This window comes from Platichthys flesus, chromosome 23 (genome assembly GCF_949316205.1).
Source record: "Platichthys flesus chromosome 23, fPlaFle2.1, whole genome shotgun sequence".
NCBI classification, from domain to species: domain Eukaryota; kingdom Metazoa; phylum Chordata; class Actinopteri; order Pleuronectiformes; family Pleuronectidae; genus Platichthys; species Platichthys flesus.
The window spans coordinates 16098386-16125931 of NC_084967.1; the positions used below are offsets into that span (position 1 = coordinate 16098386).

The 27546-nt window shown below is 44.1% G+C and overlaps 1 protein-coding gene across 6 annotated transcripts in view; it reads right to left on the reverse strand.

Annotated features, from left to right (window-relative positions):
- dgki (diacylglycerol kinase, iota) overlaps positions 1-26423 on the reverse strand; it is a 48055-nt gene extending 21632 nt beyond the window's left edge. For 4 of the 6 annotated variants that reach the window (XM_062382606.1, XM_062382610.1, XM_062382607.1 and 1 more), the window contains exons 1-2: positions 26100-26422; positions 333-441 (exon numbers count right to left, since the gene is read on the reverse strand). In XM_062382606.1, coding sequence (XP_062238590.1) covers positions 333-441; positions 26100-26317 — 327 coding nt within the window. In that variant the 5' untranslated portion in view covers positions 26318-26422. Of the gene's footprint in view, positions 1-332; positions 442-26099 lie in introns of all 6 variants that reach the window. The other 2 variants (XM_062382605.1, XM_062382604.1) reach the window with 1 other exon arrangement.
- Between the last annotated feature and the right edge of the window lie 1123 nt (positions 26424-27546).

The following is a 27546-nucleotide window of genomic DNA, read 5'->3' on the forward strand; positions in this document are numbered from 1 at the left end:
GCGATTACGTTTACTTCAAATTACACAAAACCCCAAAAAGTTCAGAAACATAAAACATTCTTTCCAAGCTCAAGACCCTTTTTCAGTTGTAGAAGAAAATAGATAATAATAAATCATTTTCAATTCCACGTGAAAATAGAGGAGCTGAAACCAGTCTGCTCACAAATCTGTTTGCTTGAAACCCCAAATGTCACCGGATGACTCAGCCCAACAGGACGAGGACGAGGGACGCTGGGACTTTGTGTGTTGTGTTTAAAACCCTTCAGATTTCATTTCTTTAAGTAAGCGTGTTGCAGGACAAGACAAATCAAATGTGTGTGTGTGGTTCTGACCGTCCAGTCCACGCCGGTGCGGAGCTCCTTGTTGGGGCCGTTGGAGGCCGGAGGCGGGGAGGGCTGCGAGGGGCCGAGGTGCTGGAGGCCTGAGCGGGAGATCGCCTTCCTGAAGAAACACATGAAAGAAGAGGTTCAGAAGCAGAAGCAGCTCTATCGTTCATTTTCTGTGACACTGCTCTTCATCGAGGCAGAGCGGCCGAGTCGCACGGAGCCTCGTTTCAGCTCAATCCAGCATGCACATGAATTATGGATGTTCAGAGACGTTTCAGTGGGTTCAGCTGCAGATATTTGGTTGAGGAGAACTGGGAGCAGCTTGGAGGAGCGACTGCCAGCAGCACTTTAGGGTGATGGGAGAGAGGGAGAGGACGACAGAGCCATTCTGTTAGAGGATGAGTCAGCATCCATCCATCCCTCTCTCTCTCTCTCCATGTTTCAGTCTCTGACTCTCACCTTCCTCTTTACCCTGTTCCTCAGTTTCCTCATCTCTGTGTTTCTATCTGTTCTCTTGGTTTTAGATTTTTACTGGATTTTAAGTTTTCATCACCACCTCCTTTATCCACGTGACAGAAACAACCTGCTTCACTCCACACATCATATGTTTCTCACCCTGCGGGGGGGGGGGGGGGTGCGTCTTATATTATATACTACAGTTTTATATACTATATATACTAGGAGTCTAATCCAAAGTACTGAGTTACTGTGATTTATTCTGACAGAAACATAAAGGGAAGAAGGAAATCTTAAAATTTGAGAAGCTGAAAATTGTTTTCTCCCCATTTTTGCCTTTTTATACTAAATTTATAAATACTTTAACTGACAGGTGTGTGTGTGTGTGTGTGTGTGTGTGTGAGAGTGTGTCAGTGGTTGTGGTTGTTGTTGTGGTTGTGTGTGTGTCTGTGTGAGGTCCAGGTTTCACTATTGATGTGGAGGCCTGTTAACAGTCGCATGCTGAGGCTAAGCAAGTAGTAGTTACTGTGAAGTTTAAAGTATGTAGAGGAGATGTATGTGTGTTTGTGTGGATGTCTGTGTGTGTGTGTGTGTGTGTGTGTGTGTGTGTGTGTGTGTGTGTGTGTGTCTGTCAATGAAAAAAGGTTGCATGGAGCATCTGACCTCCCTGTTGAAAGTTTCAGTGGACGTCTGTCTAAAATTATCAAGCAGGACAAAGAGGAGTCCACTTACACAACCTGTAACCTGATAACACAACCTGACACACGCAAACACACACACACTCACGACTACTGGGATAAAAATAGTCTTGCGTGGGTGACAACAGCACAAATGCAAGGACGTATGGTGACAGGACATATGCCACGTGGAACAGGGGACCACACACACACACAGACACACACACCTAGAGAATCAGACCCACAGGTTGAAACCATTGATTTGTCTGTACAAACCCATCAGCCCCTCTGGACTGGTCCCACTATAACCACGTGAAGAATACACGTGGTTTGTTCACTTCCTGTGTGTGTGTGTGTGTGTGTGTGTGTGTGTGTGTGTGTGTGTGTGTATGTGTTTGTGTTTGGCTACAATTCCAGGTAGCGACAATTCACTGTATTGCACAATGACGTACTCAACACTGAACAAGATAAATGAGAACACACACTTGAATATGCAAACACACACACACGGACACACACTCACACACACACACACCCTCTCTCTCATTCAGAGGTCATGGGATACCATTATATTTGAGTGAGTCCTAATCTACTAAAAGCAACAGGATCACAGGCATTAAGGCTCACTCCCTAAAAATCTAAACAAACAGTGTGAAGCTCTTTTCAAACACACACACAGACAAACACACACACACACACACGTACACCCACAGACACACTCACACACACACACACACAGTTGATTCAAGCAGATCTGTGCTCAGGAGAGGCTGTGAAGTCCATCAGTCTAAAAATAAATCTTGTTTTAAAAGCATTGAAGTAAATCGGTGTCGGGTCGTTCTCTCTCTCCACCGTGATGACATTTCCTCCGGGCGTCCAAACGGCAAAGGTTGTAAGATGTAATTATTAAATTCAAAATATGTTTCTGATTCTCTCTGAGATATAAATTAACAACATAATGATATGACTCATGACCATGTTACACGTATTCTGAAATACGTATTCTTTCTTCCTCCTCTTCATCTCCTTCTTGTCCCCACATCACCTCCACTCTTCCGGCAGATCCCCCCCTCCCACCCCCCCCCCACCCCTAATCTCCCCATTTTCTTCTCCCACTGGTTTGCTACCTCCTTCCCTCTCCTGTCATCCTCTGCTCCCTCTCTCTCTTCCTCATCCTCCCCCTGCCTTTCCTCCACTCTTTATTCTCCTCCTCCTCCTCCTCCTCCTCCTCCTCCTCCTCCTCCTCTTCCTCCTGCAGAGGTGGGTTGTCTGCGTTGCTATGACAACAGCACAGCGGGACCATCGGCAGCTCATCCAGTAATTATACTGGTGGAGAATCTGCTCATGTGTGTGTCTGTGTGTGTGTGTGTGTGTGTGTGTGTTAGAGCAAATTTAGTGTAAATGCTGTGACTTAGACAGAAACCTAATCACCCTATGTGGGATGACTGTAACACACACAGAGACACACACACAGAGACACACACACAGAGACACACACGTGCATTTACCGTCTTCATTTCAAAGCCTACATACTGATGATGATGTAATATCTGTAAATATTACAGATCCTCTGTAGCCAGGCAGCGATCAACAGTTACTACAGAGGGAACTTCTCATGCACTGGAATAATATCCAGGTGATCAAAGTGTGTGTGTGTGTGTGGGAGGGGAGGGGGGGTGTTATCATAGATGTAAATAACAGCATGCACGGCTGCAATTTTGTGCTGCCGCCAATTTAACCACTTACTGCAAACCCCCCCCCCCCCCCTCGCTTTGAAGCCTCGTGGCGCCCGGTGCACCGACGCTTAAAGACAAACGGCAAAGTGAGAACAAAAAGTAAACAGCCACGGAAAATAAAGAGGCAGCTGCAAGTGGGAGGAATCCAGTGAACGTCTTCTGACTCCTGAAGCACAGGACGCGGTGATTATGTGGGAGAAGTTGACAAAAGAAGACACAACTGCACCAGTGTGGGTTTTATCTGTGCAGACAAACATTTGTTCGAGGTGGAGAGAGAAACTAGAGATTTACAGAATCTACACGATGATGCCTTTGTTCACAACATTAAATCTTAGGCATCAGAATCTCAGGGGTAATTTCTGCAGATTAGGACTTTATCTAAATGTAAAGTTCAGTCTTCCTCAAACCTTGTGGAAATGGACTTATTGCCCAAACATTATTGTTTTAAACAGATGATTTGTCAGTTATAATGTTTCTCAGCGGTGCAGCCCTCCACTTGTCAACTTGCCCCCACACCTCAAGGATGTGTTAAATTAACACATTATATTTTATTATATTATACTGCATTACATTCCATAATGCAATCTGACACTGTTCAATGTCTTGCATCTTGCATTTCACTTTTTATATCTTTTATCTATTATATATATTTTATTTAGATATGTTTATGTCTAAATAAATGTTACTTTGCATAAATATTAGAAAAAGGGAGTAAATAAGAAGTAAATAGTGATTAAATATATATTGTTTCTTTTTATTGCTTTTCTTATGTGTGTTGTATTTATTGTGTTTTTATGTTTTTATGTTCTGTGTTCAGTGTATGCACCAACAACCAGAGCAAACTCATTGTAGGTGTAAACCTACTTGGCAATAAATACTTTCTGATTCTGATTCTGATTCTGAGTCCCCACCCGTCCACACCGAAGTCACCATTTACACAAAGCAGCCTTGAAGCCTCTCCGAGCTGCCGGAGCCATTAACCTTCAGCCTGACGTACAGAGTGAGCGATGACAAGAGACATCGTTAGAAATTGATTAGTTTCCCGACTGGTTGACAGTAAAGAGCCATAATATGCCGGCTGAGGCTGATCGTGATCCCTGAGTAGAGACAGTTCACCTGCAGCCGTTCGGCACCGTCACTCACCTGAAGCCGAGGAGCCGGTGAAACCAACGCACCTTCTTCACCCTCCCCCTCCTCGGTGCGAGTCGACGGGCGCCGACGTTTATCATTATGATTATTATTACTCTCTGATGCTCCTTCACTTATTCCGTTGACTACGTCCCTGGTAAGGAAGTGGAAAGAACAGAAAATCCACCATTTCCGTGCACGCTCACAGCTCAGGTCAGGTAATTATGCCACTCAACGTGACAGGCAGCAGGAGACCTGACACCAGACACCTGAGCCCTGTACTGTGTCACTGTGTGTGTGTGTGTGTGTGTGTGAGTGTGTGAGTCACTGTGTGTGTGTGTGAGTGCTTTTTGATTCAGGTGAGGGTTACAGTGACGTGGAGAGCCGGGTACGATTTTCACTTGAGGTAAAAAGATGGGACCTGAGCGACTGCAGGGGCAGCGATAGAAAACATCATGTTTATAGATGATGAAAGGAGTCAATAGAAGTTTCCTACAGAAGAAATAAAGATGAGTGAGAGAGCACGAGGTTTCCAATGAGACACTGGATCCACAAGCTCTCACATCCGTCCTCTGGTTCTTTGAGTTACAACAGAGGAGATCAGCAAACGACAGAATGAGAGGTATCATGGAAGAGTATTTATAGATTAATAGATTTTATTTTAATACTTCAACCCTGATACATTCAGGAACATCATCATAATTGGCAGCTATTTGGATGATCAAGTTATTGTTTCTCTGAAAAGAAAAGCTTAATATTTTCAGATTTCAGCCTCTGAAGAGACAAATTTCAGCTTTTTTTATGATGGATTAATAATCAAAGAAAACTTTCATTAACTGCAGCGTTTGTCTAACAGAATATTTCATCATCTCTGCCTGTTCGCTCATTGTTTACACACCAGTGAGTAGTTTTCAGGGCGGCACAGTGGTACAGTGGTGAGCATTGACCCCTTTGGTTCTTGGTTCGAGTCCCAGTTGAGCAGGGGTATTTCTACATGTTCTCTCCCCCCCCACCCCGTGTCTGAGCAGGTTTGACTTGTCTCCTCAGGTGTCGTGTGTGAACATCTCATCACATTATAAATATAATTCAAGAGAAGGATTAAATGGTCCCAGAGTGCCCCCCCCCCGCCCCCATCCATCCTTCTGCTCTTCCCTTCCTCCCTGCCCCCCCCCCCCCCCCCCCTCGCTCGTTCCCTGACAGGTGAATCTGCTCTATTTATGGAAACATTACATAAGACAGATGACCCGGCAAGGGCAACTTGAGAAATACATGAGCTGCTGGTTGTAAATGCACGGACACACACAGACAGACACACACACACACACACACACCTATCAGTTCTGTTGAGAGCAGCATTTATCTCTCACACACAGTTTGAGTGATGTGGAGATTTAAAGGCCAAGAGGACCAGTACTTTTTTAAAGCCTTTTTATGACACATATTCTCATTATGGATTTATCAGCCCAAAATATGTATAGAAGAATCTGTACACACGCCTCAGGAACTTGTAGAGGACAGTCGCTGTGTCCTTCACTCGGTCCAATCTAACAAACCCCCCCCCCCCCCCGCTCCATTCTTCTGTTGCTCTGCCTGTTTCTTTATCTCCCTCCTTTCAATCTTCCCCCTTCTTCTTTTCTTATCTCTTCCCAGTTTCTCTACCTCCTTTCATCCTGTCCTCTCTCGCTCTATGTGGGTCAGTGTGAAAGGCCCGTTCGTTGCCGCTGGTGACGCAGCATGCACGGAGTGTGTGTGTGTGTGTGTGTGTGTGCGTGTGTGTGTGTGTGTGTGTTGTGTGTGTGTGTGTGTACAAGCGCGTGCACGTGAGACGGACAACATGGCGAGGACGTGCCTGTGTCTCTGCAGGCCTCCTCTCACCGCCTCAGGTGATGGGGTGTGATAGATGAGGGCTGATCACCACACTCACACACACACACACACAATGTAACACATTCAAAAACTCACAATGACTGGTTTTGTCCTACTGACGTATTTATGTATTAATTTTACATACGTGTGCATCTCCATTCAACCCAAGTCCGACCACAAGCACACAAACTGCACACAGAGACACACAGGAACCGGACTGCACACATACAACAAGTGACAATTGCAGGAAGAAATCCAAACACAAAAGACACACACAAACACACACACACACCGAGTTACTAACAGATGGTGCTTTGCGTGTGGTAATTTATTGTGAGTCTACACAAAACGTTTTCTTATCTGGACGACACTCGTAAATAATCAAACAGGAAAAAATGTCCCCCCCATCTGCCTGCCGTGGACTGGTCAATGTGTTTATTTTTCTGTGTGTGTGTGTGTGTGTGTGTGTGTGTGTGTGTAGATGTATGTTGGGGGCAGGGTGTGAAGGGTGTGGTTGTCATGGTAACCCCACTCAGACTTCCTTCCCAGTTTTATCGGAGCTACAGAATTCCTCTCTGTCTGAGCGTCTTCCTCCCGTGCGTCCGTCCCTCTGGACACGTCTCTACATGTGTGTACATGTGTTTACATGTGTGTACATGTCACCTCCCGCTCCGTGTCACTGCTCTCAAGCTGGATGTATCATCCCTGATCTGGGGTCTGCAGGCGCACACGACAACCAGCCAGTCACCCTCCTGTGGAGCTGCTCTGATTAGCCACTTCATAAACCACCTGATGCACCTGCAGACCGGGATAGAGCAGAAATCGTTGCTCTATATACACAACTGCCAAATTTACTCCTCAGACAAACTACACAACACTGATGTCTTTTCCATTCTGGTCACCTGTCGGGACTCTTTTGTCGTGTAGGTTATATGAACACAATAGATGTGTTTGTGTTGCATAAATCCCTTGGTGCTGATTCACAGTGTGTCGATGCTGGAGTCGGATCCCGGCTGCGCTGAGTTTGTCCCTCTACTTTAATAAGTGTAATATATTTAATTACACTCTACTTTTCTCTTCTCTGTATCACTGACAGGGAGTGGGTGTGTGAGAGCAGCTGCAGTTGGGTACACTATCAACTCTTATTAGATCACTGTCTTCACACACACACACACACACAGACACACACAGACACAGGCATTTCAGGGCAACACACACTCTTCTTGTGAATGCAAGTGCAACATGGTCACACACACACACACACACACAAGGGGTGTGTGACACCAACAGTTAGTTAATCAATAATCATAACCATTAGTTATATTGATAATATCATCATTATTGTATATTGAATATCTTTGGGTTTACAGCTGTTGTTCATGAACATTTCATTACTTTTTGTTGTGTGTTTTTCCTATGGGCAGTTGTGTGCGTGTGCATGTGTGTATCCGGTTGTGGGGCTGTATACAGGAAGTCTGACTCTTTCCCTCTGACCTTCCTCCCTCTATTTATAAGCGTTCTCTCTCTCTTTACTTGTGCCATTATTATTTGAACTTGGTGTTTATGAGTGTATCCCTGTTAAATATTACTTGTAGTACTTTATACTTCTCTTTGAACATGTTTTTCCATTTGTATGCATTGTACCACTTTGTACTATGAGGAATTTATACAAGACTTGTGTCCACGTCCAAAACTCAAACTGCTTTTGAAGCTGAGATTTTCCATTTGATCCATTCAACTCAGTTTAAAACAATAAAGTTTAAAAAATCTCTTGATTTTGCAGCCAGTTTTTACTTTGAGGTACTTGTACTTCTCTATGAAGCTGACGCAGAAGAAACAGCCGAGTCACTTTATCAACATCTCCCCTTTCCAGGTAAGAAATTAATGTTAATACCCTGTGATAATGTTACTAAGTTGTTTTGTTACAATATTATAATTTTTTTGATAGTTGAATTCGTGATTGTGTGATGTTTGTGCAGCTAGTTGTATCTCACTGTTATGTAGCTGGCTAAACTCTGATCTTCCAGTGGCGACATGGAGCACAGCACTCATGCTACGAGCTTAGCATGAGTGCAACAGATGTTGTGTGCATTGTGACCATGGTTAGCTTAGCAAGACACACAAACAGAGAGTAAGATGTTGCTAATGTGTATGTGTGTGATAAACGTTCACTATGTTTATGGGTGTAAATAATAAGGACTAAGATATTTTTGTTCATTGCCAATAATTTAAGTTAATGTTCAAGGATTATTAGGCTATAGGTTGTTACCTGTCCATTTACCTGTATAGGATAAGTGAATGGAGAGAAAATGCAAGACATTGTTGAGTATTTAATATTCAAAGTCGCTTTATTAACATCTCCCCTTTCCACCAACCAAACATGCAATCGGTTATATTACACATGCAAGGTAGCACTCTCTAATTGGGATCTGAGGAGATCAGGTCCTAAACGGCCTCCTCAAGAGTTTGCCCATTGAAGAGAAGAACCTGAGGAAAGATCCTTTCTTTTTAGGAGGAGGTGACATCAATAGAATCCTCAATTCATCAATGAAGACGCAGTCACACGTCTGTGTCTCCATGATTTGCAGGATCTCCCTCGCATTGCCAACTTTCTTCAGCAGCACTTTAAACAAGGCCTTGTGGATGTCCTTCTCATTTTCTAATGTGGTTGAGATCTTTTTATCAAGCTTGATCTCCTGCTGGGCCTTCTCTATGAGATTGTTGATGAGGCTACGCCCATTTACCACACTCGGTGGTGCTTTGGCCTTCCTTATGGTGTAGATAACCAGTGCTGAAATAACCGAGGCCATCTTTCCGTGATCTAAGTTTGGCGTTGACTTCTTTCTTGGCTCACAAGGAGGCTGGACTTCAGAAGCCTGCCTTGGCTGGACAGAAGTTTTGCACAAACTGTCATGTGGTTCCTCCTTAGCGTCACATTTCCCAGCATCACCACTTCCATCTTCTGAAGATTCATCTCCAGAATCTCCATCATCAGAATCGAAACTCTCCTCTGAATCTGAAAAATTATGAGAGATGATCCTGACTTCTTCATCCATGTCCTCTTGAGGGTCCTGGTCTTCTTCATCACAGCCCTCAGAAGATTCATCTCCAGAATTTTCATCTTCAGAATCCAAACTCTCCTTTGAATCTGAAAGATGATGTGAGATGACCCTCAATGCTTCTTCCAAGTCCTCTTGAGGGTCCTGGTCTTCTTCATCACAGTGGTTGATGGATTTAGTGGCAACCAGTGGGGGACCATACCCATCATCTGAACATTCATCTTCAGAATTTTCATCTTCATCATTTTCATGATCAGAATGTTCATCATCTGAACATTCATCTCCAGAACTTCCATCATCAGATTTCCCTCTCTGCTCTGACTTTCTGGGATGTGAGATACCTCTGACTTGGTAACCCCTGTGCTTGTGAAGGTCCTGGTCTTCTTCTTGACTGTGGGTGGTGGATGAAGAGCTCAAGCAATTTGTCATATTGCCAATGAGAGAGATCATTGTGTGGAAGGTGTCTGGAAGGTCATAGCTTCCCTCAGAAGTGTCTCTAAGCATCAAGCCCATGTGGTTGTTAATTTTGCTCACAGTCTCTCGAGCAATCAACCGGCTGAATTCAGATACGCTCTCACAGTATCTTCTTGATTCATCTGATGAATTGGTAGAGAAGAACTGTGGAAAGTTGTCCTTCATGTTCTTCACTACGTATTCCTCATCCACACCGAAGTAGCTTTGATCCAGTGAATTCTTCTGAATCCTTGGGGATTTCTTTTTCCCATCTAAAATGATCTTCTTGATATTTTGCTTGATTTCCCTGGTGGTCAGTTCAAGAATCTGTTTGCAGTTCCTGTCCAACATGATTGGGGACAAGGTCACCGGAGGGGGATTCTTACGGGTAAACCGGTTGAGTCTGGTTGAGTCCATGTTGAATATTTAGTTTTAGTAACTAGTTTAGGAACAATGTCTCAAAAGGTGAATAGATCTGTTTACTTCAGCATCTTCCACTTTGTTCAGCCAGTATAAGGACAATGCCTAACATCTATGTTCTCTAATAAGGTGGCATCATAGGGAGAGGAAACTCACCCAACCAACTGAAGTTTAAAGGTTAAAGGATAAAGTAAAGGAGAAGTAAAACAGGAAGTAGGAAATAGAGGAAGTAGGATATTGCGACATACTGTCAGTAATTTACCTTGATGTTGTTTGCCACCCAACAATCTTCTTCTTTGTTCAGTTTATTAGCGGATGGCAACCTACTGTTTTGAGAGTGTGTGAATCAGAGTTATCGAGGTCATAATAAAATAATTTTGAAATCTATACAGTCTCAGATATCTCATTAACTAAATCTTGTTTTAAATTCTAATTATATTCACCGACGGGGTGAGGCCCTATTGATATTGTAAATTAAATTTGAAATTGTTATTAATATTATTCAGACAAATGAATTGTCTTTTTGAGGCTTTAACATGCTCAAATTCTTACCAAAATTTTTGTGGTTAAAGTTCACTATGTTTATGGGTGTAAATAATAAGGATTAAGACATTTTATTTATAGCCAATAATTTAAATTAATGTTCAAGGATTATTAGGCCATTTCCATATATTGTTACCTGTCCATTTACCTGTATAGGAAAAGTGAATGGAGAGAAAATGCATGACATTGTTGAGTATTTAATATTCAAAGTCTCTTTATTAACATCTCCCCTTTCCACCAACCAAACATGCAATCTGTTATATTACACATGCAAGGTAGCACTCTCTAGTTGGGCTCTGAGGAGATCAGGTCCTAAACGGCCTCCTCAAGAGTTTGCCCATTGAAGAGAAGAACCTGAGGAAAGATCCTTTCTTTTTAGGAGGAGGTGACATCAATAGAATCCTCAATTCATCAATGAAGACGCAGTCACACGTCTGTGTCTCCATGATTTGCAGGATCTCCCTCGCATTGCCAACTTTCTTCAGCAGCACTTTGAACAAGGCCTTGTGGATCTCCTTCTCATTTTCTAATGTGGTTGAGATCTTTTTATCAGGCTTGATCTCCTGTATGGCCTTCTCTATGAGATTGTTGATGAGGCTACGCCCATTTACCACACTCGGTGGGGCTTTGGCCTTCCTTATGGTGTATATAACCAGTGCTGAAATAACCGAGGCCATCTTTCCGTGATCTAAGTTTGGTGTTGACTTCTTTCTTGGTTCACCAGGAGGCTGGACTTCAGAAGCCTGCCTTGGCTGGACAGAAGTTTTGCAAATACTTTCATGTGGTTCCTCCTTAGCGTCACATTTCCCAGCATCACCACTTCCATCTTCTGAAGATTCATCTCCAGAATCTCCATCATCAGAATCGAAACTCTCCTCTGAATCTGAAAAATTATGAGAGATGATCCTGACTTCTTCATCCATGTCCTCTTGAGGGTCCTGGTCTTCTTCATCACAGCCCTCAGAAGATTCATCTCCAAAATTGTCATCATCAGAATCCAAACTCTCCTTTGAATCTGACAGATGATGTGAGATGACCCTCAATGCTTCTTCCAAGTCCTCTTGAGGGTCCTGGTCTTCTTCTTTACAGTGGTTGATGGATTTAGTGGCAACCAGTGGGGGACCATACCCATCATCTGAACATTCATCTTCAGAATTTTCATCTTCATCATTTCCATGATCAGAATGTTCATCATCTGAACATTCATCTCCAGAACTTCCATCATCAGATTTCCCTCTCTCCTCTGACTTTCTGGGATGTGAGATACCTCTGACTTGGTAACCCCTGTGCTTGTGAAGGTCCTGGTCTTCTTCTTGACTGTGGGTGGTGGATGAAGAGCTCAAGCAATTTGTCATATTGCCAATGAGAGAGATCATTGTGTGGAAGGTGTCTGGAAGGTCAGAGCTTCCCTCAGAAGTGTCTCTTAGCATCAAGCCCATGTGGTTGTTAATTTTGCTCACAGTCTCTCGAGCAATCAACCGGCTGAATTCAGATACGCTCTCACAGTATCTTCTTGATTCCTCTGATGAATTGGTAGAGAAGAACTGTGGAAAGTTGTCCTTCATGTTCTCCACGACGTATTCCTCATCCACACCGAAGTAGCTTTGATCCGGTGAATTCTTCTGAATCCTTGGGGATTTCTTTTTCCCATCTAAAATGATCTTCTTGATATTTTGCTTGATTTCCCTGGTGGTCAGGTCAAGAACCTGGTGAGTTTCAACCCGGTGAAACTCACCCAACCCAATGAAGTTTAAAGGTTTAAGGGATAAAGTAAAGGAGAAGTAAAACAGGAAGTAGGAAATAGAGGAAGTAGGATATTGCGACATACTGTCAGTAATTTACCTTGATGTTGTTTGCCAGCCAACAATCTTCTTTGTTCAGTTTATTAGCGGATGGCAACCTACTGTTTTGAGAGTGTGTGAATCAAAGTTATCTAGCTCATAATAAAATAATTTTGAAATCTATACAGAGTCTCAGATATCTCATTAACTAAATCTTGCCTACGTTTGATGAAAATAACTTTAATGACATGATTTGTAACTCTTCTACCTGCTGTAATGCTGCTGCAATCACTACCATCTCAGGACAGATCGTTGGATGGCTGGCTGGATGAAGGGATGGATGGAAGGATGAAGGGATGGATGGATGGTGGGATGGATGGATGAAGGCGATGGATGGATGATGGGATGGGTGGATGAAGGGATGGATGGATGGATGAAGGGATGGATGGATGGTGGGATGGATGGATGAAGGCGATGGATGGATGGTGGGATGGGTGGATGTAGATATGGATGAAGCGATGGATGGGTGGATGAAGCGATGGATGGGTGGATGAAGGGATGGACCGGTTGATGAAGGGATGGATGAAGCGATCGATGGGTGGATGAAGGGATGGACGTCCGGTGGAATTGCTCCAATGGAAAGCTCTTGAAATATCCAAATGTCCAGAAATCCAGAGATGTGTTTCTCCAGTGTTTAGGAGCTGCAGCAACAGGAAACATCTGAATTGTGGTTTAAATGGATTTTCACTCTTCTTAACTTAAGTGCATCGTGGTGATAAATGTAGAATAAAGACCTGTAACGAGCCTGAGATGTTTGGGTTGAAGGGTCGAGGTCAGAGCGACAACTCGGAGTGAAATGTTCACAGAGAGGCAGTAAGTTAGTGATACTGACACCACACAGAATTATGATAAACGTACAACATGGAACTGTGGCCACTAGGTGTCTCTCGTTCAAAACAATAACAGAAGAGCATGTTGAGGAGGGCGTGAAGCAGTGTAGATTCACGTTACGTTACGAGTGACCGATACAAACAGTGGAAGGAGCAGCTAGCGTGTGTTTTTATCCGTCATACGTTGTGTGAAGTTCCAGCAGAGACGTACAAAGTCATGGGTAGAGAGGATTTGACGCAGGTCAGGTTGTTTATTACACATTCTAATGAAGAATGGCCTCATGTAATATCCTCGGGTCAAAGGCTGAGGGGGAAGGTTCTTCCTCAGCCTACTCAGCTGCTTGTGATTCATCACAGTTTTGTTTCGGTACAATCCACATTATACATCTACAGCATGTTTGACATCTCTTCCTTTAACTGATTGCAGTTCAGTTCCAGTTGAACACGCTGCCCTTCACTGGACACGGTGAAGGTCTGAGTGAGCGTGCCCGCCCTTCACTTCACTCCTCCACTGGCCCACATTAGTCCTCCTCTGGGGGGGGGTGAGGAGGTGAGAGAGAGAGAGATGGAGATCCAGAGAGAGAGAGAGAGAGAGAGAGAGAGAGGAGGCAAGTCAGATTAGAGAGAAACAGGAGAGTGTGAAAAAGAGAGATGGAGGACACGTGAAGTGAGAATAGAGAGAGGGAGTGAAGGAGGGAGCATCTGTAGGCGGCCTTGGCTTTGCCCAAAGGCCTTGGCTTCTCTCCTCCTCCTCCTCCTCCTCCATCTCCTTCACACTTTCTCTTGCTATCTTTCCCTCCCCAACTCAACCTCATCTACCTCTTTGCTCACTCCATACATCCACTATTTTATCTACACTTAAATTCAGATCAGGGAGGAAGAAGCAGATCCATACCAGGAATGTGGTTGGTCAGACATTTGAGATCAATGACTGTAAATAAACTAGTGACGTTTTTGATCATGTCTGTGTTTGTGGCCTTTATCCCGAGTGAAGAAGACTTTAAATCGGCGACAGAACAGAACACAATTTGTTTTTGTCGTTCAGGATCATTGCTCCCAGTGGGTCAGGACACCACACACCTCACACTTATTATATTTATACACACAACATCTTAGCCGAGCTTAAGAAGCACCTTCAGCAACAGACCTATTCAACCAATTGAACTGCTGGTGGACTCGTCTTTGTTTATTCTGATCACATCAGAGAGGACGGAAGATTCTAGACCTTAATTCAGCTTTAATTTAATTGAACTCGTGATACAAACATGCACGTTTACATTTCTTCTGTGACTGGGGCTTTGGTTGTGAAACAGGAGAGATTACATTGTGTTACTCTCCATTTTTTTTTTGTCGAGCAGAGTCAGCAGTGAATCTTTTCCAGAACTCCCACTCAGAAAACCCACTCTGTTTCTATAAGCAGAGAAACAAGAGGGAGAGAACTGCTTCAAATGTCTGTGGACTTGTATCTGTCACAGTGGTGGAGTGTCAACTCAACATACTGCTGAACGAACGCACACAGACACACACAGGAACAAATGGGGGTTTCTAGGGTGATATGTTTCATATATAAAGGGTTAAACCAGTGACACGGACCAAAGCGTTAATCTTAACAAGCCTTCGTGCCCCGGAGTCGACCCACATCGACACCTCCTCTCTGGAGGCAGTCGCTGCTGTGACCGTCTCAAACTGGAACGACACAGATTTGAAACACTTCTTATGAAATATTAATAAACCCATTTATAATTAGCCCTGTGTTGTACTCGCTTCAATAAACCATCAACAAGAGGACAGGGCTGTGATTGCCAGGTAACGCTGCGGTGGCAGGTTTGTCGATGCCAACGCCGCTGGAGATATTAGTGCCTGGAGAAAAAAAGAAAACATAATGCAGTCTCTTAATGATCTGTCGATAACAGCCCAGGTACAGCCTGCAGCTGCCGACTTGTGAGGAACAAGGGAACGGTACAAAAATAAGAGGAATCCATTTCAAATAACACAAAACATTCTCCTTCTCCATCAGTCAGTCTTCACACCTCCTGGAAAACACCACGACTAGATTTCTCACTTGATATCTTTCTGAGAACATTTCCCCTCGTGTTGGGGCAAGTGAAACATCAGGCCTCTGCAGGTGAGTTTTTAAAACGCTTCCAAAGAGGCTGTTCAAATCGCACAATATGGAAACTGTCAGGCTGCACAAAGACACACTCAGTCGACAGAGCAACACAAACTGATGCAATTCAGAGGATGCAAAACCTTGAGCTCATTTAGACTTTACCAAAAACCATAACAAACAGTCATCATGAATAACCTGCTGTGCTGATTCAGATCACCTGGGAGCAGAGAGCTTCAGGTGAACAAACGAGAACAGTGACGTGAACCTGCACCGAAACCTGCTGGATTACAAAATAATCCTCACTCCTGTCGTGCTGAGCAGATCCAGGATTAACATGACAAACTGTCTTTTTCAACCGGTTCTGTTTATCAGTCTCTCACACACACACACACTCGTCCAGTTGTTAACTCCTCTTGTACAATCAGACGTGTTTAAACAAAAGAGCAGCGGCTGGATCGTGGATGCGCTCACGTTATCTTCTGACTGTCAACACCACCTGGCTCAGACGTGAGCAGACACATCCCAGCGGGGTCCAATGGGCTGTGATTGTGAAACACAATAATCATAATTCAACTATCTCAGAAAAATGTGTTCAGATCTAAACCTGCAAACCACAGACGTCCCCCGTCCTCTCTTCTATGTCCTCAGACACGCCTGCTTAAAGGACCAACTCGTCTCTGTCCAGGTTTTCCATCAAGTTGTAGAGATGTTCAGATCTGACACACTCACACACACAGACACACACACACACACACACAAACTTGCAGTGGAGCGGTGAAACACTGCTTGTATTTCCTCCAGTCAGTTAATACATGTCATGAACCGCAGCCAGAACACGGGAGTGATACTACCCTCTCCTCACCCGCGCTCTCCCTCTTTCTCTCTTATCTTTCACCGACACCTACATAATTACACAGTCTGTCAGTGTGTGTGTGTGTGTGAGTGTCTATGTGCGTGTGTGTGTGAGTGTGTGTGTGTGTGTGTGTGTGTGTGTGAGCAAGTAATGTGGGGGAGGCATCAGATTCACGCTGTGCATCTGTATCTGACCTTTACTGCTTAGAATAGACACACACAGAGAGAAGACAGCGGAGAAAATGAGAAACAGATAGAGACCGAAAGATAAAAAGAAGATGAGAGCGAGCGGGGGCAAAAGTGAATACAAAGGGGAGAAGGAAAGGAGGGAGGGAGGGAGGGAGGGAGGGAGAAAAGAGAAAAGTAAAGTAAAATGTGGAAACAGAACATGAAGGATGGATGAACAGATGGGCGGATTTTTAATGGTTCTTCACTGTTAGGATTCAACACTGAATAACTGTTTTATATTACAGTAAACTATTTATCTTTTGATTTGGGGGAATTCTTTTATATATATATATCATTTAATTGATCTTAAAAACAATAATCAGCACACAATCTCTTATTTATAATATAAGGAAGTCAGAGAAAAAGAAAAAGTGTGAGTGTGAAAATAGATCTGATATCGTTACTGTACTTTTACATTAACAGTGGGTGAGTCACAAAAAAGGGAAATGTATCATCTCTCTGCCCTCGGGTTACAGCTGCCTAATAAAATTAATAATTTCAAAAAGACTCTCATCTAACCTGAGCAATTAGTCCACACACACACACACACATGGGATAGAGAGAGAGAGAGAGAGAGAGAGGGAGAGGAAGAGAGAGATGAAGATGCTGTCTCACTAATTATAGCGTGTCCCTGCAGCTGAGGTCCACTGGGCTGTGTGTGTGTGTATATGTGGGTGTGTGTGTGTGTGTGTATGGGTGTGTGTGTGTGTGTGTGTGTTTGTGTGTGTGTCAGGCACCGGAAATCACAAAGGAAACACTTGGCTGCAGGGAAAAGCAGAATATATATCTATAGATTAATTAATTATGAATATGTCTGATTCATTCAAATATATTGTCGTTTACGTACCGAGTCACATTTATAATTTGTGCATGTGTGAGAGAGAGCTGGAGTTTGAGTGGACACTCATCTGTCTGAGTGCTGGAAGATGATCAGTGCTCAATAATCCTACCTGCGTGTGCATAGACACACACACACACACACACACAGTTAATCCGTGTTTACAGTATGATAATGGTGGTGTATTAGTGTTTGTGAAGATTAAGAGAAATCTATAAATAGTCCAAAATGTAAATGGTTCTCTGGTTTCAGTCTCTTGAATCTGAGAATTTGACGTTTCATGTTTAATCGATGATGAAAATATCTACTAGCTGAAGACCTGACCCTTCCATGAAACTACATTTAAAAGATGATCACACCCGACGATAACTTCATGAGAACAAATCAAAGTACAACTTCGTCACACTCTTAGGATCAGAGGTGAAGATCGTGAGACTGAACAAGAAAACTCATTAAAATCACGGAGGCTGCGGAGGATGAAGGTTTATTTTTCTGCTGCTGCTGCTTAGATACTGGAATAAAAATAAATGTCACGCTTTCTCCTTAACAATTAAATGTTGAATAAATTGAAAAAAAAAATATTCCAGGCTCTGATACCACGCCACAAAATCTTTTTATCCTCATATTGCAGTTTTTTTATCTATTCAAAGCAAGATCAGTAGAAACTAGAATTATAGAAGTAGGAAAATATGAATCCAACACCTAGTTCCAGACTCAGATTATCAATATGAACATTATATCAGAATATGATATTCTTACTGTATATATTGTGGTTTTATGTCCGATTGTTGTTTTTATGTCCAATGCACCAACCACACCAAGACAATTACCTGTATGTGTAAATATACTTTGCAATTAAAAGAATTTTGATTCTGATTCTGATATTCTGAAACAAGAGTGAGACTGAGAAGGAGCAGGGGCAGGAGCAGGAGCAGGAGCTGGAGCAGGAGCAGCGGTGATGGAGTCAGTGTCACCTCAGCAGTCGACTCCACAGGTTCATTATCGGCTCGATCTCGACAGATGGGCTTGTTGGGAGGAGGCGCAGCTGATCTCTCTGACCAATCAGGAGTCGTTTAGAGGTGAGTGTTTCCTCTAAGTTCACGAATCAGCTTCTTTTCTTGTGTGTCACTTACTTTACTATCGTCAACGCTGTAAATATAAATAGATCCAGAATCCGACCTGCCACAGTTCTCGAGTACCACCTCAGGGGGGAGGTCTAATTATTTCTTATTAATTAACTTAACACATCTCTCCCTCAGAACCTTTCACGCCTTCAGCCCTACATGTTATTTTCATATAATTGAATAATATCTTTTGGTTCTAATTATATAAACACATCAGTTATTACCTGCTGATCATCGTACTATGAAGCAGAAATCCCTTCATACTAATACACAACAATAAAGAACCTGAAGTGGTTTTCCTTCTCTCTCTCTACAGTCTGTTGAGTGAATTAAGTGAATTATTTTAGCAGATGGAAACTTACACCCCGCTCTGTGTTGTACCTTCACTAAATTTACAGCTTCTTCCAGGCCTGTGCGTCTTTCCTGTGCGTCTGAGGAATGTAAACAGTCATGTAGAGACTAGCATGTGGTCAGGGCAGAGCGGTCAGGGACGGCTCTTCTCTCCCTGGGGTCGAAAACCACAACAGGCTTTGGTTCCATTAGAGCAAATTCAGTGGGATTGGATGACGCTGGTATTGATTTGGTCGGTGAGCGGCTGCCAGGACGATTACACTGAACTGTCAGATCAGTTTCTGTGGCTCAGAACAACAGTTTCCTCTTCAGGTTAGTGAAAGACAATGAAGCACTTTGCAGACTCCGGGGAATGTCCTGCTGTATTCACCCGTGGACCCACTGAGGCATTCCCCAGAGATTTGACAAGGGGGCCGGCAATAAAAACTCCAGAGAATGTCCAGAGCGTCTGACACTCCAGATAATTCCAGGAGATTAACTGGAGTTCAGAGCATCAGAGGTTGATCAAAGTGAGAGGTTGAACTTAGCGAAGCCAGATCTTTGTGAAATACTCACAAAACACAGGAAAGGGTCACAAATGGCCACACAGACCAGTGTCTTGCAGAAACCTTCCTTTCACAACAAGCCCCTGATGGAGAAGGAAGTAAATGACTAATCTTCGACATGTCATGGTTTCTCTTGAACGAGGTTCCTCTTTTACACAAGTGAGAGCCACTTCTCTGTTCGCTCTTGTTTTTGCATTTCGCCCTCTTTGTTCAGTTCCATTTCCAAAGCGGGAAAAGCCTCTTACAGCCAGACAGACGACTAATAAGGAGCAGCTCCTGTCGGCCAATCCCCCTTAATGCCTCAGCACACAGCATTATGGGCAAAATAACCCCCCGACACACACACACACACACACACATGCTCACACTCTCAAAACACTCCTGAAAAGGCCAGGAAGGCAAAGAGAGGGAGGAAGTCTGAAATACCACTGTTCTAAAAAGAGACATCCCCATTCCTCTTCTCAGAAAATGACTGATGTGCTTAAGTGTAAATAAACGCACCACCAGCCAAGGGGAACCAAGGTCTTTAGTGCGTGTGTGTGTGTTTTTCGGTATGTGTGTCTGTGTGTATGATGCGCGTGGGCAAAGATACACAACAAATCATTGTGCTGAACACAGACAGTAAATCCCCTCAGTGTGTCGCAACATGTATGTCTATTACAAACTGCTTCAATTCAGTTTGACCTTAGCTTGACCTTGTCTTCAACATAAATACACACCGACTCCATCCAACACTATTGTTTGTAAATGGACCAGCATCTAGCACTATAAAAATATTTACTAACACTATAATGTAGTTATTAGGAGGTGTAGGAACACAGCCGATATGAGCCTCACGTCACTGGCAGCATTTATTTTTGCATTTTTAAATTGATAAAACTCGAGTTACTTTTACTAAGATGCAGCCTTTGATGTAAAAAACTTTTAGAAAACTGTTTCAAGCCTCTCTGACCATCAGGCTGAGGACATTGTGGAGACGTCCATGTACAGGAGACAGTCACAGGTGGTTCACAACAGGACCGTGGCTAAATCTGGAATCAGCAGATCCTCGTGTCGGTTTAATCTTTCAAAAAGAAGCATCTGTTGACCTGTTGTGTCTCTTGAATCATCCATACTCACATCCCGCTTGCTCTGTCCTCCTCCTCGTCCTCGTCCTCGTCCTCGACAGGAAACAAGTGATCATGAATATGCATGTGTCTCTGTTCATCCGCTGCGAGGACGAGCGGAGAGCAGGGAAACTGTGTCAGAGAGCCGGTAGTTCATCCACAATTGGTGCTCTAGTCGTCCGCTTAACAATTCATGAGAGTCTTTAAGCAGCCCGGACTGGTTCCAGTGACACTAACACAGTGGGTGAAAGCGATAACCAGCTCCTGCACTGGTTTTATAAAACATAAAGTAGCAGCTTTCCGTACACTATAGATGTACAAGTGTATTCAGCTGAGAGCTCTCATTCCTTATTGAGTGTATCTGTTAGATCCACTTAAAATGTGTGGGTGGGGATTTGGGGAGCCGATGCCAATACCTACTGTATATTGGGGAGTAAAAACATGGCTGATACTGATATATAAGCATAAGTACATAAGTATAAACATGTATTTATAGTACTTTTTGCATAAATCTTTCTTACTAACAAACCACCCGGCAAATAAATGTTTAAATCAACCAAATCTAAATATGTAAGGCGACTCATTTGAATCTCAACCATTGGTTTATCAGATGTGACTGTTTGTTCTCTGATTCCACTGCACCCCCGTCCGAATGAGAAGAAAATGAAAATGTCCTCTGTGGTGACTTCTGTCCTCACAAACTCCACCGTGACTGTTTTGAACGAGTAAATACGTTGAGTGCTTTGTCCCCCGTTGTGTATAATGAGCACGTCCTCTGTTTTGGCCTTTTACATCTAATTTCCCTGGGGAAAGCCGACGCCATTGTGCTGCACTGTGGTGCATTGGTTGGTTACACAATCCCTGTGCTCGGCATAACATTACAGAGGTTTCTAAATGTGAAACGTCTCTTTCTTTTAGGTAGTTTCCAGCTGCTGTTGTACATTGTTTATATGAAACAACAGCAGAGCTGGATCACAAGGCTACAACTCCATGAATGACTTTAAAAAGCCTTGAGGTATAAGTACTGTATGAAATCTGATACAGGAGACACGTTCGAACCTGTTGTTGTACACGTTCATTTGGATTGAAAAACACATGTTAATGACGCTGCCTTTAGAGACACACAATAAATGCATTTGACGAGAGGGAAGAGACTTGAGACTTGTTTCTTCTTCTTCTTTCTGAGCTCTTCATCACACGAGTTCCACATCAGTAGCAGCAGCTTATTGGTTAAAAATAAGACGGGGACCTTAAATGCCCTGATCTTGTGCCTGAAGAAACTCAAGGAAGTCTCACAAGTTATCAAGCTTGTTCTATTTTTAGAGCCAGAAACCTTCTGTGGCTCCACCTCACGTCTCACTTCTCTAATCGAGTAATTCAGTAACTGTCTCAGGGCGTGTTCACACCTTGATTGGTTCCTCGGACCGTGGCACAGACCAACAGGCCAACATCTAGTGGGACCAGAAGAGGAGTTCTGGGTCTGGATCAAACTGGAGCGTGGTTCTGTTTGCAGAGTGAAAACACTTCAGGACATAGGACAGACGTTTTAGGACAGACGTTTGGACCAATCGCAGGAAGTAGAGACAGCAGTTGACAATAGAAGAAGAAAAAGACGAGGAAGCAGCTGCAGTCCTCTGATGTCTTACGATGTAATGTTTGAACCCCGAGGACGTTCATTCATTTGAACTAGTGTGGAGTACTGCGCCTGAAGGTGGCGACAATAACAACAACTTTGTTAAACCAAACGCTCGTCTACAACCAATCAGAGTCAAGTACAGGTAGACTCCGCCCACGTATGTGATGACGACAGGACGCACGTCAGTCAGACACAATTCTTTCGTCCCTAAATTACAATGTGAAACCAAAAGTAACCAGATCAGAAGGAAACAAGGGAAAATGATTTCAGGTTTCAAAATGTGTCTCTGTCATCATTCTTCACCAGCTTCTCGTTTTCATGTTTGTCGCGTTGTGAGAACCCTTTGAATCGGGCTCAGAATGAAACTGCCCCTCTTTCACTTCTCTTCCTCTCTCTCTCTCTCTCTCTATCTCTTTTATTTTGCGTCCCTCTCTGTGCTCCCCCTCTTTGTATTTTGTCCTAATTGAAGGCTGAATAGTGAGTTTTATATTCCGGCAGCGTCAGATGATGAAAGGCCTTTGATGGCTGTTTACCCCTGCAGGTGGTGCACAGCGGTACAAACATGAGATACATTTTCATCTTTTCATGTTTCGCCTCTCGCCTTGTTCTCCATGCACCCTTCTCTCCAGTCGCACACTCCTCTACTGTCGATTGTCTCCGCCGGGGGACGAATGCCAAAAAGCAGACGGGGCCGTGGCACGACCAGCACTTATTGTGATCTGCTGTTTGTGGAGTGGGCTGTAAACAGCGGAGGGATAATGTGACCACTTCCTGTCCTGTGGCTCTTTATTCCTGCGCCGATTCCCACGAAGGCGACGCTGAGAGCTCACCACATGACAAGCCGGGTGATGAAACTGAGCATTTGTTTCTTTGTGTTTTCCGCTCGTGGGCAAACCGCCTCACGTTGGCATTTGTACCAGCGAGTGGACGGTCAGGGGGCAGTTGGTTGGTTTCCCGGACGGAGACACAACGCTCTTTCACGTCGTGTGTGACTCGGCACGGTCCGAGGTTGTGACTTGGCAGAAGTGTCATATCTGTGGCGTAAGGAGAGAAGCCAGGGACGGTGTTTGACAGCAGAAAACAAAAAGCTCTCTGAGCCTTTAAGTGGATCCAGGTTCCACCGAGCTGAGAGCTGGACGGGGGAACCTCCACAAAGGAAACACGTATGAAGGGAAACATATTCAACATGGCTCAGTCTTACAACAGCAGTTTTTACATCATGCATATGAAGCCAAGTCGTCTGAATACACTGGAACCTTTAGGGGGTTTTGGACCTTTAACAGACGGCCTCATGCTATTCTTCTTCTGTTTTTAATTTAACACAAAGAAACTAAATACACGTCTTCCTTGCCCACAATAGCCAAAGACACCACACACAGAAAAATACACATGATGAATAATAACCACAACATTTCATCATCTTACTGATTCAAGCCATACTGCAGCTCCAAGGTGCATTGGATAGTTTGTAAGTTGATCATCAGTAAAAAGAGACTCCAGCACGACTGCTAACACAGTCGGGGTTACATGTGGACTTTTGTGTTGTGAAATCGTTTGTATGTGTGTTATGGGTTTGTGTTACTTTGGAGGTTCATAGTAAGAACATGACTCGATAACCGCAGCGTCCAGCTGCTTGACTGAGCGGCTCGCTGAAGTAATGTCCCACAAACTCACTGTCATGATGACTAACTGGTTGTCATGATACACACACACACACTCTCACACACACTCACACACTCTGTCATACGGACAGACGAGCACAGCGTCTAAGAATAGATAAAAGGAGGGACATTATTCTGGGAACACACACACACACACACACACACAGACAGAAAGACAAAGTGTGACGAATGTCTGGCAGATAAGTTACACGTGCCTTTATGCTGGCACACACCAAACACACACACACACACACACACAGACACACACGCTGCCTTTGATTTCCAGCAGCATCATCTCTCATCTCTTTCATATCTCCACATATGGTGATTCACTTCAAAGCGATGCAAACCAGCTCCTCACTCCTGAACCTTTTCTCTTTCACATGGCCGGTTCCACGAGGAGAAACATTAACAGATTATCCATAGCTTCAGTAGATAAGGTCAAAGGTCAAGACAGAACATGTGTTAACCACCAGCCCCCCTGATTGGCCCTATGTGTGGTCAAGAGGAGTTAGGGCTCATTCCTGCTGCTTGGACGTACAAAGAGAGGGAATCTATGTAGATCGTCGGTGTCCACATGCTTCTCCACAAAAGAAGTCTCACACAAAAATGTCTTCCACGCGTCCTAGGCTCGTCTCCATTGAAGGGGCGGAGCCTGTAGAGCAGCTCTTTATCCACATACGCTCGAATCTCGTTTATATCTTCACCGACTCTCTCTATGTAGATGGTTCCTCTTTTCATCTTGAGATATTTGCATTCAGTCTCACACTGTGAAGTTTGACAGTTTCCTGCTGTCCTCTCACATGCAGTCCCTCCAGAGGATCCAGACTCCAGGACGTCCCCCACATGTCAAACACAAAGATGTCAACATCCTGACCGACTGATTGACTCGAGCAGCCGTCAGCGTTTACTCATGATTAAAAAAGCCCGATAAGGTTTTTCTGATATGCATGACGAACCAGATCAGTCACCAGTTGACTGGGGCGTTTTCCACTGAGGAAGCCCCCCCCCCCCCCACAGACACACACACACACACACACCCTCTCCATGTGATGCACAGCCTCCTGGAAACCTCACGTAACCGAAGACGGGTTCTTCCAGGGAAAACACCCAGAGGAAGACGGCCTGTAAATGATAATCCAATAACAGGGAGGTGGCGCTGGTGACGCTCGGCCTGCTGGGTAATGTCTCCGTCTTACGGTCCAGGGCGGAAGTCGAGGAGGAGAAATAATCAAGAGGATCTGTCTAATGGAGTCTAACGGGATTAAACTGCACCGAACCCTCCAATCAGATGGATTTCATTCACCAAACTGAGCCAGTGGTTTGTGTTTTAATGGGTTTACATGATGCTCAATTAATCTGATTGTGTTGCTCATTTCATCTTCACTCACCGAGTTGAGCTTTAATTTATAAACGAGAGAATTTCGGTTTAGAGGTAAATGCATGAGAGCGACAGGCGGACATGTGACCTTGTCGTTGTGGATTCGCTCCGATGCTACACGGTCGGACTCGTTTTTTTTTTTCAGGAACTTAAATTGTCGCCCTGCTTTGTCACAGCTTCTCCAAATCACACACGAGTGAGTCAGCGACACACAAACAAGTTAAAAGGATTGATTTGACCTCCACATGCACATCACTGCCACGCATTCCTGACCGACAAAACTGCTGTCTGTGTGTGTCTGTGTGTGTGAGAGAGAGAGAGAGAGAGAGAGAGAGAGAGAGAGAGAGAGAGAGAGAGAGAGAGAGAGAGAGAGAGTGTGTGTTTGGTCTCTGGCCAGATTTCACTATCAACAGCAGCTGCCAGTCACACCAGGGTGTCAAGCTGCTGCTGGCACACACACACACACACACACACAAACTCACACACACACACAAACACAATCAAAAATCAATACTGTCCTCCCCCAACACAACACCACAGAGATATGCAGCACACACACACACACACTGAACAATAGCATTTCACCCCATGTCAGTGATGGATCAAAACAATTTTGCATGTCACTACATGTGCGTGTGTGTGTGTGTGTGCGTGTGTGCGTGTGTGTGTGTAGCAAGCCACAGCCAACAATACAATAACAGGTGTATAACAGAGATATATAGATATAGATAAAGATATAGATATAGATATAGATATAGATATAGATATAGATAACATATAAGATCACGCTGTGTCTCTAATCTGTGTCTAGCCTGTCTCCTCGCACCGACACTGTCCCCGCGTCCCGTTCCGGACAGTGTCCCGGCTCCGGACAGTGTCCCTGCTCCGGACAGTGTCCCCCCGTCCCAGCATCCTCCCCGCGCCGCACTCACCGGTACGAGGTCTGCTTCCTGAACGCCAGCCCACGGAGCTTCTCCTCCAGCGTCTCGGGCTCCATGTCGGGCAGGCTGCCGCTGAACGTGTCGCTGCCGCAGCCCGCGTCCTCCGAGCCGGCGCCGGACTCCGAGTCTCCCCCGTCGGCTCCCAGGGAGGCCACGCGCCCGCCGAAGCCGCCCGCGGGGCCGGTGCGGTCCTTCGCCTGGGGGTCCATGCCGGTCCGTCCTCCTACTCCGTGGAGCTGGACCCCCCCCTCCTCCTCACACGCGTCGGCCGGGGGGGTGCGGGGGGACCGGGGGCACGGATACCGGGGGGATGCGTGCGGGTGGCGGGGGGAGGGGGGCGGGTGACACGGCGGCGTCGCTCCGGGTTTGACCGATGAGGAGCGTGAGCGCGCTTTTATACCGCAGACAGGTACGGCAGCGCGCGGCCACGGGACAACGCACTGAGCGGAACTCACGAGCCGCGTCAAGCTAGCCGGGCTAGCCAGGAAGTTAGCGGCGCAGAACTTCAAAATAAAGGCTACACGTTCCCTCAAAATCTCCACCATTTTATTAAAATAAGAGAGTCCTTTATACTTCAAATCAGTAAAGTATTAATAAGTAAACATGTACTGGATATAATTGGAATATAAATAATGCATACAGTGTCAAATTGTATGCATTAAGGTGTTGTTGTTATAACTATTAGTAGTAGTAGTCGTAGGAATATTAGTCTTATAAACGGGTAGAAATAGTTGAATTAATCATTTCAATGACATGACATGTTACCTGTACATATAGTAATACAAAAATAATAAACTTGTTTTGTTGGCCTATCCTGATTTAATTTGTCCTTTTCTTTAGTTTCCGTTGTATTTATACCATTGCAGAAAACAAATGGAAAAAAGGATTTTATCAATATATTATTAGACATCAAGTTAATTCACATTAAAGTTGTAAAGCAGGATTTGATCCCATTATTAAGTAATTTAATGTTTTCATGTATAAACAAACTACTATGACACTGGTTTAAAATATTTGTATTTATTTTTTAAAGTATGACCGGAAGTAACACCTTTGAATCTCTGTGACATGACACAGAAACTGAAAGCACGAGCTGCGGTTACAACAAACGTCTCTCTCTTTCTCTCTCTCTATACATCTTCAACTCTATCTATCTATCTATCTATCTATCTATCTATCTATCTATCTATCTATCTATCTATCTGTCTATCTATCTATCTATCTATTTATCTATCTATATCATCCATCATCCATCATCCATCATCCATCATCCATCATCCATCCATCTTTCTCTCTATCCCTCATCCATCCTTTTATCCATCCATCATCCATTCATTCATTCATGCATGCTTCCATCCATCTATCTATCTCTCCATCCATCATCCATCATCCATCCATTCGGTCCAGGGAGCGAGCAGCAGGGCATTGTGGGATACCC